Source organism: Bactrocera dorsalis, chromosome 1, assembly GCF_023373825.1.
Source record: "Bactrocera dorsalis isolate Fly_Bdor chromosome 1, ASM2337382v1, whole genome shotgun sequence".
In the NCBI taxonomy this organism is placed as follows: Eukaryota; Metazoa; Arthropoda; class Insecta; order Diptera; family Tephritidae; genus Bactrocera; species Bactrocera dorsalis.
In genome coordinates, this window is record NC_064303.1 from 24,156,373 (window position 1) to 24,170,492 (window position 14,120).

The following is a 14,120-nucleotide window of genomic DNA, read 5'->3' on the forward strand; positions in this document are numbered from 1 at the left end:
TTTGTGGACAAAGATTTACTCAAGCTTGTGCATAGCTTTCTAGCTACTTAACTGAATGGAACAGCTATAAATCGCACAACCCTACAAGAATTAGACCATCGCTCTCGTCAAATATGTCTTGTCAAAGCATAAGAAGATTCACACGTCTACGGATTGGTCACACGTTAGCTACTCAAGCACACTTATTAAAAGGATCAGTGAAGTCTGTCCTTTGTGTGGTGCAAATGACCTATCTACAACACATCTTCGGGATAGCTGTCAGGAACTGGATACACTTAGAACTTCAATACTTGCAGAAACAAAGCCATATGACATTCTACGAAATACAGACGACAAGTCTATACAGAAAATTTGTGATTTCATACTAGCAGCTAAAATAAACGTATAGTCAATTTCAGTATATTAAATTTAGCATTCTAAGATATAAAATAATACATACATACAAGTCACACTAATCTCCTAACATCTTCCCATAACCACTCCACCACCTACTATAAATTAGTACTCCTAACTTACATTTACATATATACGAGTATATATTTTATGTAATATATAATAATATTAGACCTTAGTTATTCTTTTACAAGCCAAGGGCCTTGGCAACCAGTGCTTTAGTAGTTAAGTGGAATTATTATTTATAATTATTACACTTGTAAATAAATAAATAAAATAAAAGACCGGTACATAAGTACATCCGAAGCCTGTCTGTCTGTCTGGTATCCTACAGTGCAGCAGTTAGCTGTACATTTAGAAAACGGCCAAAGGGTGTATTTCCCTAAACTCAAAACCTACGTAAAACCACTTTGCTGGCTATCTTTGAGCTCAGTAATGAAGATGAATTTGCAAAGACACTTCTATACCGTGAAGGTCCCCAATACTATATATGAAATAATAATAAATTTAAAGGAAATAAGCGTGGTGAGGACATACTTGGCCCTGTAGGCATAAAACAAACATCTCGCTTTAGGTAGAGTCTTCGGTGTATATCCTTCACAATTAGAGTGTTTTTACCAAAGGATGTTACTACATCACGTACGCAGTCCAACCTCATCCGACTATTTAAAACCCGTTGACAGCGTTTTCAAAAAACCTATCAGGCAGTTTGCCGTGTTAAAGGTGTACTAGAAAACGATGATCATTGCAAAAAACTGTGATAGAAGCATCAATTTCGAAAAGTCTAGTACAACTGAGAGAGTTGTTTGTCGTCATACCTTTAATTTGTCAACTCTCGGAACCATTAAAATTATGGGAAAATTTCAAAGACGATTTATGTCAAGATATTATACACACAGTCCAACAGCAAAATCAGGATTTCACATTTCCATACAGTCGTTAAACCCTTCTGGACAGTCACCACATAAATTGGCTTTAAAAATTGGAATTCCAATTATTTTTTTGAGGGATTTAACACGCAAGCATGTATAACGGGATGAGGCTGCTCGTTAAGAAATTTGAAAGACAATTTAAGTGTAGCAATTCCAGCAATTCCAGCAGCTCCAGTAGTTCATGTACTGAAAATTCCCATGATTCCAAGTGATCTGCCAACTTTATTTAAACGGCTTCAATTTCCGGTGAAAAACTCTTTTGGTCTAGCTATAAACAAGTCTCTCAGACATTTTTATATACAAAAATGAATCGCAAAATGTGTTGGTAAGCGCATAACTCAAAAACGCCTGGACCCATTTTGCCCATTCCTTTTTTAAAATGTTCGTTGAGGCTCAAGGATGGTTTTTACGGCAAGAAAAATTTGAATAATTGCCGGAAAACCCTAAAAACAGCCCTTTTCTTTTTCCAATACAAACGAATGAATGTTTGTTTATTAGTAACGCTAAGGGAACGACTGAACCAATCTTGATGAAATTTTCAGAGAATGTTCTGTGAGAAAGGGGAAGGTTTAGAAATAAAAAAACCTGTATGCTTTTTGTCAGGAAAAGTCGGAAAATTGGACAATTCCAAAAAGTTAATTTTTTCCATACAATTTTTTTCCAAATTTGCTTTGTTTTGCTTTTCAATTATTTGAATCGTTCAAAATTGTGGTTTGCTTCAAAAATTTTTGAAAATTATTCAGTAAAAATGTTATGTGTGTTGCACACAAAGTGATCAATTACAGATTGAAATTTGTTACGATGCCACGAAGAGGTCGCGCTAATATCGGTCGGCGTTCTTTTTGGCATCAACATACTTACATAAGAAGCCAAGGCACATGTCCGAGTACTCCCAGGATGCGATGACACACGTGCGGTATTATGGATCGCGGTCAATCAGCAAGCGATCATCACGATGTCACAGCAAGACTTTTCAAGCAACAGCTTCGATGGATTATCTTGAAGCAACGTATATATGGTGCTGCTATATGCTACATAGATGTACTCTGTTGAGTTGCAAAAACAGGTTTGCCCCACGCACACATTCTTCTTTGGAAGGTGGATGTACAGCAGATCAAATTGATGAAATCATTCAATCATGCGGAAATTCCTGATACAAAGAAAGATCCAGTATTATACGAAGTGATAAAAACCAATAAGCCACAATCCCACTTCGGTTTGTATGTCTGACAATAAATGCACGAAACAGTATTCACGTGCTTTTCTTTCTTTTTACATCGTATTCGCTAAGGATTGGAAATCGGTCGATTCCGGTTGATACTTCCGGTGGTTTGATATCAATTTCATCTGTTGTTTATCAATTCACGAAAGATAAACTCATCTCGAATGTTCGGACTTACGCTCATACAAATCGATCGATCGTCTTGACAATGAAGACGATGCCGTTAATTATCCAGTGGAATTTCTAAATTCTTTGCAGAGGCTTGGTATGCCACTGCATCATTTGCGTCTCGAAGTTGGATCTGTCGTTATTATTTTTCGCAATCTTCATGCGGCGAAACTGTGTAATAGAACCCGACTGATTGTGATGCAGCTGTCGAATACAAAGGGGCAGAATGCTTGATTCTACAAATTCTTTTGAGTTCTAACGATTTGCCATTTCAGTTCAAATGTATTCTGTTTTCAGTGAAAATTACATTTGAGATGACAATCAACAGGTCACAAGGATAGTCGTGTGTGGCATACATTTGGAAATGCTATGTTTTTCACACGGTCAGATACTCGTATAAGTGGCGTGCTCACCAGTTGCAAAACCATCTATTCTGTGTTGTTTATGAAGCTGCGATACATTGAAAGAAAAAATGAAATGATAAATTCAAATTTCTTTTCATTTCAAAGCACATACATAATTTCACGCAGGACCACGGCTGCGGGGTCAGCTAGTATATAATATATGGGCCATTCCATCAATTGGCGACATGGTTTTGTACCCGTGGTTCTCCGATTTTGACGAAACTTTAGAATATCATAATATAGACTAAAATAAGAATATCTGTAAACTTTTTAGTGGCCAAAGTTGCTCCATTGTTTTTTGGCGCGCACTTCAAATTGAGATCAAACAAAAAAATGACTTTTTCTTTTATTTTTTAACGACCTCAAAATTGAATGAAAAAAAATTTTAAAGTTATCCATTTTTATGTAAAAAAATCTCAGCTTTCTGATAAAAATATTTTCAAAATCCAAAAAGAATTTCAAAATCCAAAAAAACCATGTTTTTCCAAAAATCCCGCTTTTTGTGCTCTTCCCCCACTTTTTTTTCAAAATTGACATTTTTATTCGATTCCTCGTTAAATTCTACATAAGAATCAGTGTTCAAAAATATGGGACTCTGATCCCATAACAGCAAAAAAAATTCCAAGTTGACGCTAAAAATCCAAAAAAAACATTATTTTCCAAAAAATCCGGATTTTTGTGCTTTTCCACGAACTTTTTTTCAAAATTAACTTTTCCATTCGATTCCTCGTTAAATTTTACATAAGAATCAGTGTTCAAAAATATGGGACTCAGATCCCATCAACAGCAAAAAAAACTGCAAAGCTGTCGCTATACGGCGCATATTTTTATGAATGAAGACAGTGATTTCTTCTTAATCCAAGACTAAGAATACAATTTACACATTTACCTCTTTCACACAACCTTCTAAGCGAACACACTGCGCCGTATAGCGATAACTTTGCATTTTTTTGCTGTTGATGGGATCAGAGTCCCATATTTTTGAACACTGATTCTTATGTAAAATTTAACGAGGAATCGAATGGAAAAGTCAATTTTGAAAAAAAAAGTGGGGGAAGAGCACAAAAAGCGGGATTTTTTTTAAAAAACATGTTTTTTTTGGATTTTGAATTTTTTTTTTGGATTTTGAAAATATTTTTATCAGAAAGCTGAGATTTTTTTACATAAAAATGGATAACTTTAAAATTTTTTCACTCAATTTCGAGGTCGTTAAAAAATAAAAGAAAAAGTCATTTTTTTGTTTGATCTCAATTTGAAGTGCGCGCCAAAATACAATGGAGCAACTTTGGCCACTAAAAAGTTTACAGATATTCTTATTTTAGTCTATATTATGATATTCTAAAGTTTCGTCAAAATCGGAGAACCACGGGTACAAAACCATGTCGCCAATTGATGGAATGGCCCATATATAAAATTGCTTGGATGTCGATCCTGTGGTTGTCGTTTTGCACCTTAAAGTATTTCCCTGGCCTGGTTTTTTGCAAATTGCAAGTGTATAATATGTTTGGTGACACCCGAACTTAGCCCTTCCTTACTTGTTACATTTACTTATTACAAGAATATAATATATATATATATATTCGAAGCAGATATTGTATTCAAAATGGATTGAATTGAAAATGCATAAAAATTACATAAAAAATCTAGAGAGCATCGCTTGGGAACATTTGGTATACCCAAAATCTCGTTATACTGGGTTTGTCCGGGAAGTAATAGGACTGAGTCTATTTAAAAAATTGTATTGAACCAAAAGTTAAAACTCTTTAAAAACTTTAAGAATATGCTCCCTCTGCGTCGATACACAGCTGCCAGTGCGATTTACAAACATGGAAGGTGTCATGGAAGGCATTCTCCGGAACACCTACATCTTTGTCTTAGGGTCATACTCAATGATCCACGACTTGTCACCTGTGATTACGTTATTCAAAAATTGAGGCTCGCTCTCACACAAGTTCAAATTTTCTTGCCACACTTCCACTCCCAGCAATTTCTGGTCGTCAGTGAGCACTTTTGGGACCATCTTCGCGCACACCTTGCGCATATTCAAATGCTCTTCCTACGAGGTCTTCATCAGCGACCTCTTCCCATTTCTCCAAAAATGCCTGGTGCCACCGAAACACACCACTTCTTTCTAAAGCAACATCTGCGAAAGCCTGCTTAATCATATCAAACGTTTCTATCGCAGATTTACCGAGTTTCATACAGAATTAATCGTACTCATACAGAATTTAAAAGTAGGCATAAAATTATCTTCTTGAAAGAGGATATCGTACCTCTGTAGTTTGTTTAAAAAATGTGCATAATGTGTGTGATTACACTGGTAAACACTGTTTTTGCCACATGAACTTTGTTATGATTTTTATACTCTCGCAACAAAGTTGCTAAAGAGAGTATTATAGTTTTGTTCACATAACGGTTGTTTGTAAGTCCTAAAACTAAAAGAGTCAGATATAGGGTTATATATACCAAAGTGATCAGGGTGACGAGTAGAGTTGAAATCCGGATGTCTGTCTGTCCGTCCGTCCGTCTGTCCGTCCGTCTGTGCAAGCTGTAACTTGAGTAAAAATTGAGATATCATGATGAAACTTGGTACACGTATTTCTTGGCTCCATAAGAAGGTTAAGTTCGAAGATGGGCAAAATCGGCCCACTGCCACGCCCACAAAATGGCGGAAACCGAAAACCTATAAAGTGTCATAACTAAGCCATAAATAAAGATATTAAAGTGAAATTTGGCACAAAGGATCGCATTAAGGAGGGGCATATTTGGACGTAATTTTTTTGGAAAAGTGGGCGTGGCCCTGCCCCCTACTAAGTTTTTTGTACATATCTCGGAAACTACTATAGCTATGTCAACCAAACTCTATAGAGTCGTTTCCTTCATGCATTTTCATATACAGTTCAAAAATGGAAGAAATCGGATAATAACCATGCCCACCTCCCATACAAAGGTTATGTTGAAAATCACTAAAAGTGCGTTAACCGACCAACAAAAAACGTCAGAAACACTAAATTTTACGGAAGAAATGGGAGAAGGAAGCTGCACCCAGGCTTTTTTTAAAAATTGAAAATGGGCGTGGCGTCGCACACTTATGGACTAAAAACCATATCTCAGGAACTACTCTACCGATTTCAATGAAATTCGGTATATAAGATTTTCTTAACACCCTGATGACATGTACGAAATATGGGCGAAATCGGTTCTCAACCACGCCTTCTTCCAATATAACGCTATTTTGAATTCCATCTGATGCCTTCTCTGTATAATATATACATTAGGAACCAATGATGATAGTGAAATAAAACTTTACGCAAATACGGTATTTGAGCATAGGTATCCCTTGTGGAAAAATTGTCGTGATCGAACTATAACTTTTCAAGGTCCCTGATATCGAACACGAAGAACTCAGTGCCTAACATAACCTAACCTAATTTTTCACCGAAAATATCGGTAAATCTCTCAGAATTTAATTCTAATTAATTTTACAGCAGAATAAAAAAAATATGTAAATGACGGATAATGAAATCTCGATTATCACTTTATCATGCGAGAGTATAAAATGTTCGGTGACACCCGAACTTAGCCCTTTCTTACTTGTTATTTATGTTGGTGTACCCTCATTAAAAATATATAACACTTTTGTTTCTATCACATCCAGGTTTTTTTTTTTTTGGAAAAGTTTTGCCTAAAGATGGAGAAGGATTTTTATATCTAAAAGAGAAATTCCCTACACTCAGCGAGGCGAAAATCAAAGAGGGAATATTTGTAGGTCCACAAATACGGCAATTGATACAGGAAAAACTCGCCAAGAAATGTTTTGTAAATGTTGTTCAAGGTAACCATAAAGCGGAAAATAACATATGGAATTACTCATGGATTTCTTTCCGGCAAATTTGGGTGCTGTGAGTGACGAACAAGGTGAGAGGTTCCATCAAGACATTTCCTTAATGGAGAAGCGTTATCACGTGAAACGGAGTTCAGGAATGCTTGCAGACTACTGGTGGAAACTTAAAAGGACCTACCGGAAGCCAAATATTCAAGAAAATCATAAGTATCTACTAGATATTAGGAAATAATTCTGTAAGAGTGGCTGAATTTTGTACTTTTTACAAAAATATACATATGTTTTGATGTCACAAGAAAACATGATGTGTACATGGTGGCCCTAGTATATTCAAAATTTGATACAAATTTTCATGTGACAAAAAAAAATTACAAATTTGTTGACCAGTGTTATTTGTCAATAAATTTTTGATTGACTGTGGCGGCACCTGCCTATTTGGGAGATTGACTTTTCCAGCAGCATAGCACATACCATTCGGTTCATTAGTCCATATTTTGGCAGAACACTTAGAGCAGATCCTATAACCTAAAACTTGATTAGGACCTAAAGTCGTTGATGTCCTTCGTATTTCTCTCTGATCATTAAGGCGTTGGGAGCGCACTCAGCTCGACTTCATATTACGAGCTTGAGATGACGAAACATTCCTCCCGAGGGTTGTGCGCTGGTTTTGGAACCGCCATGTAAAAAATGCCCCATTGAAAATTAATCAACAGCCTCGAATGAGAAATCCGCTCTCTGATGACGACCATGCCATTTGATGGCATTCACCTGGAATGTCCAGTCTCTTAATTGGGAAGGTGTCGCCGGCCAGTTGTTTGATGTCCTCGAGAAAACAAAAGCTGACATTACCGCCGTCCAAGAACTGCGATAGACGGGACGAGAACTGAGCCGAGTAGGTCCTTGTGGCATTTACTACAGTAGCCAAATAAAGAAGTATAAATTCGGTGTGGGATTCTCCCCGGTGGGCTAGCGTCTAGCTATAATCCGCGTCAAAGTGAAGTTCTTCAACATATCGCTGATGTGCGCCCCCGCCCCGATGGAATCGAAGGATGATGTGACCAAATATTCCTTCTAACAGCGCTTGGAGCGCACTTATGAGAGCTGCCGCCGCCACGATGCCAAAATAGTGCTTGGCTTGATATAATATTTAGAACTGTGGGCTAGTATTTCAAGCTTACGTACAAATACAAACGAAACCATTGGTTTTCGAAAAACGCAAAGCAACAGAAGGTTTTAAACCGAAGCATACTCTTGAAGAATCCCAGAGGTGATCTAGTGACTGAGTGCTTTCCATACTAAATTTATTTAGGGAACACTTTTCCAGCCTGTTGAATGACAGTAAAAATATAACGACTGAAGAAGGCGTACACGTTTCCCCAATCGATCACGATGGAGCAGACGTTCCATTGCCTGACCATGAAGTAGTTCGAATATTGATTGAAATTTTAGTGTGCTCTGCCCAATCCACTAAAAGGGAGACCCACAATCTGCGCCTACTATCGTGGGATAAGCCTTCTCAACATCGCATATAAGGTTCTATCGAACGTATTGTGTGAAAGATTAAAGCCCACCGTAAAGAAACTGATTGGACCTTATCAGTGTGGCTTTAGGTTTGGCAAATAAAGAACTCAGGTGATATTTACCGTGCGCCAAATCTAGGAAAATATACGTGAAAAGAAAATCGACACACACCACCTCTTCGTCGATTTTAAAATCTGCTTTTGACAGCATGTAAGGGAGCTGCCTTTATGTCGCGATGTCTGAATTTTGTATCCCCGCAAAACTAATACTCGTACGACTGTGTAAACTGACGTTGAGCAACACCAAAAGCTCCGTCAGGATCGGTAAGGACCTCTCCGAGCCATTCTATAGCAAAAGAGGTTTCAAAATAATTCAAGCTGCAGAACTATATAAATAAGGTATTATCTTCGATAAGAGTGTACAACTGGCGTACGCTGGTGGCATCAATTTCATTGGCCTGAACAACCGCGCTGTTAGTTCTGGACTAAGTAGGCAATTGAGAACTAAAGTCCTCTCTCGACGAACGAAAATTAAACTCTATAAGCAGAAGCATCTGATGAGTTGACGTTACGAGTTTTCGAAAGTAAGGTTCTGCGGAAGATTGTTAGTCCTTTGCGCATTGTCCACGGCGAATACCAAACAACTGGCGCGCTTTTAACTCGGCTAAAACCACGTAAGCGAAGTCTACACAGTAAATAAGAAGAAGAAATACAATCGATACAATTGAAATCTGAATACAACATCATTCAAAAGGTTTTCAGGACTTATTTTGCAGGAACGAATATGATGAACACAATTATCGAGGACTTTTCCACAAAATTTCCACCGCTAAAAAATTATGACATATTCTAAAGATATTTGATATTTAGCACAACTTTTTTCAGCATCGATATATTATCGATTGCTCAAAAATATATTCCGTATTTTTTCATTAGCGTAATTTTACCATCACTATAGGTTTATTACGGCGGGAGCTTTCAGTTTTTGCGGTTTCCAAAAATATTTTTGATAAGAAATTAAATTATGATTTATTTGGTCTAACCTGCTTCAGTTTGCGATTTAGAATTTAGTATTTCAGAAAGTGCAAGTGAGTTAGTCTGCAAAACTTAGTTATTGAATCGAATAAATAAAAACAATATCAGAGGGAAAAATTATATATAAACTAAACAAAACTAGCAGATATGTGTTTAATATACGCCTTAATAGCAAATTTACTGATTTTAAGCAACAAATTTCTGTTTGTCGAGTCTTCCCTGCGGGAGCGTAGAGTATATCCCAATGATCCTGAATACTTTCAGGATTGCCCTACAGATAAATCCATTTTGTGTGAATGTAATGGTTATGTTCTTTGTCTTATTGACGACGAATTTGGCCTAAAGAAAATAAATTTCTCTGCTAAAAGCAAAGACATGTCAGTGACTTGTTTCACAGGTACGAAAAATATTGATATTTTTCTCGAGCATAAATTTCAGTCAATTCTTCTTAAAACACATTACATCGACGTGGAGGATTGTGAAGATTTTACGCCTGAAAAATATGTGAATACCCAAGTTCGGGAAATTCAGAAATATATATATGCACAGGAAAAAATAACGATAATGTATAACAGAGACATTGCTACACAAAAAAAAAAGTATCCGGATTTTTACTATCAGAATGTAAATTATTTTGAATTAATTGTAAAATCATCAGTAGACAGTTATGATGTCCCTAAGGATGTATTTTCTGCTTATAACCAATTGCAATCGCTTAGCGTAAAAAATCTATATCATAACATGACGCTGCGAAACTTAACTCGAGAGCATTTTCAAAATCTTGTTGCGCTTAGGCAACTTGACTTAGCCGGGAATAATATGAAAATTTTGAACGAAAATGTCTTTGCAACACTTACGCGTTTGAATTTTCTGAACTTGAGCCACAATGGAATCGTCGAGTTATTACCAAATCAACTTGCTAAACTGGATAAACTGATAATACTGGATCTTAGCTACAATTCCTTGACATATTTAAGGCCTGAAGTTTTCGAGCAAATCCCTTTGTTATGGCAATTAAAACTCAAAGGCAATCAATTGCACGACACAACAAATATTATAACAATTCTCAAACCGTTGAATTTTCTACATAGGCTAGACTTAAGCGATAATAAACTGCGAACGATTTGGGGTAAGGAGAGTTACGCCAATGCCCCAGTTACATTGGCTACAAATTTACACAACAGCAATATGCCGATGCCCTTGGCTTTAGCGAAAGGTCTGAATTATGTCAGCACATTGGAACCTAACGAGTACCACCAAAGCAAGCGTAAGTTAAAATTAATAAATTTAAGTCGAAATCTTCTGAATGGGTTTAATATGGATTGGATTTATGAAATCGGCATTACATGCCCTTTCAAAATTAACTTGGAACAAAATTTGATTAAAAACGTATATGCTTTATCAAATTTACTCAATACAACTAACGACTGTGAAGGCGAAATCATAATGACTGGCAACCATATCGAATGCGATTGTAACCTAGCATGGATTTACAATAATAACTATAGCCGGTTTTTTAGCGATCTGCAGTGTAAACAGAAGTCAACCAATCTACTAACGAAATTCACACAGCTTCGACGACATGAGCTATGTGCTTGGCAATCGGTGCAGTGTCCCAGAAACTGCGTTTGTTTTACAAAATCTGAATTGTTGCACATCAATTGCACAGGCGCACAACTCGACGTTATCGGAGAGCTGCCACGTCCCGAGCAGGTATTGCTCACGACTTCGTTACTCGATATTAGCAATAATCGTTTCACTGTTCTGCCGCTAAGCACCACCTTCGGCTACGCCAACGTTTCAAAACTTTACGCCGCGCACAATCAAATCACCAACATAAGTCTCTTGGAACTACCAAACGATTTGACGGTTTTGGATCTGCGAAATAATGACTTAACATCGTTATGTGCTGATTTTTTGCGTGTATTTCTCAATGAGAGCACGAAGCTACAGCTTCTGTATCTCAGTGCAAACCCTTGGATTTGCGACTGTTCTGCACAGCAGCTCCTCTACACCGTACGTGCACATCGTCACCGCATACCCGATGTCGAACAGTTACGCTGTGCTAACAAACAGAATGTTACTCCCCTAACAGCAAGCCTGAGCGAATTGTGCCAAACTGAGGACAGCGTTAAACATTATCAGTACATGAATGCAGCTATCACAACTGCAGCGTTAATCATCATTATTTTCCTTCTTATTGTTGCACTCTTCTTTAAATATAAATTACAAATAAAAATCTGGTTATATGGTCACAACAAATTGCGTTGTTGCATTCGGGAATACGAACTGGATGAGAATAAAATGTTCGATGCATTCATCTCCTACGCGCACCAAGAGGCTGACTTTGTCAACCATATATTACTACCACAACTCGAGCAGGGCGAACCACCATTTCGTGTATGTACGCACGAACGCAATTGGCTAGCTGGCGCTTATATACCTGAACAAATCATCGAATCGGTCGAACAGTCGCGACGTACGATCATTGTGCTCTCGCAGCACTTCATCGAATCTGATTGGGCGCGCATGGAGTTTCGAACAGCTCACCAGTGCTCGCTGAATGAAGGTCGTGCGCGCATAATTATGATTAAATACGGTGAAATTATCAACAGTGCGTTATTGGATAAGGAATTGAAGGCATATTTGGATATGAACACATACTTGGATTGGCAAGATGCCAGATTTTGGGATAAACTACGCTATGCCATGCCACATAAAGTGGGTAGAAAACCGAACACCGATATGCTTGAAGTTAACGGCAGATTGTACGTTATGGGGCAGGTTGAGATGAATTGTTTGTGTAGTGAGAACGCTTAAATTGGACGGAGGTAGAGCTCTTGATGAGATAATTAGTTGAACAAGAAGGCAAGTTTTATACTTAATATCTACATATATATTTTGTTGAAATATATTATGTTTAATTTTAGATGCTTAAAAAATATTTCTCCTCTCTTCTTTCTAACATGTCTGAAAGAGAATCTTGGCCAACGAGTTGATTCTTGGTAACGTACTCTATATCTAGTGCAGTAATTTATATATTATAAACGTGTATAACTGCAGATGGAAGCTGAGGAAGTAACTTCAGGAGTTTCCAATATTTTATATAAAGAGCTGTTGTGAGACAATTCAACATGTCTTATTCGAATCAAATTTGGTATTTTGTCATCTTATGTATATTATAAGTCGCAGCCTCACTTAATTTAGTAAATTTAAGTTCAACGTTATGAACTTATATATGATATAAACTGAAATAAAGTTAAATTCAATATTGTTCTAAATTTAGCTTCATTCATTCCGACCACAGAACGACAACACTGCCTTCGTTGTCCGTGCGCTTGTTAAGGAACGTATTCCTTATAATAGTAACAAACATGAAAATAACCTTTTGTTTCGGTAAACAGAATGCAAATAGTCTTGAGTTGGAACAATTAAAATGAACTATCAATACAACAAATAATTCTAAAGAAACCAGTATCAAAACAACATTGAGTTTGAATACCACAACAACCTTATCTTAAAACAAAGCAAATGTGTCTAAGCAAACAATATATAGTATATAGTATGTAAACCAACCAACAAATAATATAATCTGTATCTAAACTAACTATCAACTGGTAATAAGTAAACATACTATATAGTTAGTATAAATAGAAGTAAGAACCATGTAATAAGTTAGTCTTAAGAGTATAAATAAAGAGTATACATTTCGATGCAGCTCAAAATATATACTTTTGACTCATTTTTACTCGCTTAAAGTAAGTCATGTAGTGTCTAATCTCACTAGTAACGGGTGATTTTTTTGAGGTTAGGATTTTCATGCATTAGTATTTGACAGATCACGTGGGATTTCAGACATGGTGTCAAAGAGAAAGATGCTCAGTATGCTTTGACATTTCATCATGAATAGACTTACTAACGAGCAACGCTTGCAAATCATTGAATTTTATTACCAAAATCAGTGTTCGGTTCGAAATGTGTTTTATCGACAAATTTTGTTCAGCGATGAGGCTCATTTCTGGTTGAATGGCTACGTAAATAAGCAAAATTGCCGCATTTGGGGTGAAGAGCAACCAGAAGCCGTTCAAGAACTGCCCATGCATCCCGAAAAATGCACTGTTTGGTGTGGTTTTGTACGCTGGTGGAATCATTGGACCGTATTTTTTCAAAGATGCTGTTGGACGCAACGTTACGGTGAATGGCGATCGCTATCGTTCGATGCTAACAAACTTTTTGTTGCCAAAAATGGAAGAACTGAACTTGGTTGACATGTGGTTTCAACAAGATGGCGCTACATGCCACACAGCTCGCGATTCTATGGCCATTTTGAGGGAAAACTTCGGACAACAATTCATCTCAAGAAATGGACCCGTAAGTTGGCCACCAAGATCATGCGATTTAACGCCTTTAGACTATTTTTTGTGGGGCTACGTCAAGTCTAAAGTCTACAGAAATAAGCCAGCAACTATTCCAGCTTTGGAAGACAACATTTCCGAAGAAATTCGGGCTATTCCGGCCGAAATGCTCGAAAAAGTTGCCCAAAATTGGACTTTCCGAATGGACCACCTAAGACGCAGCCGCGGTCAACATTTAAATGAAATT

The 14,120-nt window shown here is 37.1% G+C and overlaps 1 protein-coding gene across 1 annotated transcript; it reads left to right on the forward strand.

Moving 5' to 3' along the window:
* The first annotated feature begins 10,259 nt into the window (after positions 1–10,259).
* Positions 10,260–12,380, forward strand: LOC125776267 (protein toll-like). The gene has a single exon (XM_049447753.1). The coding sequence runs from the start codon at positions 10,260–10,262 to the stop codon at positions 12,336–12,338; it is 2,079 nt and encodes a 692-aa protein (XP_049303710.1). The 3' UTR covers positions 12,339–12,380.
* Positions 12,381–14,120: the final 1,740 nt, after the last annotated feature.

Excerpts from the sequence above, each read along its gene's own strand:
- LOC125776267 (XM_049447753.1), top strand. The coding sequence starts at position 10,260 with ATGACGCTGCGAAACTTAACTCGAGAGCATTTTCAAAATCTTGTTGCG.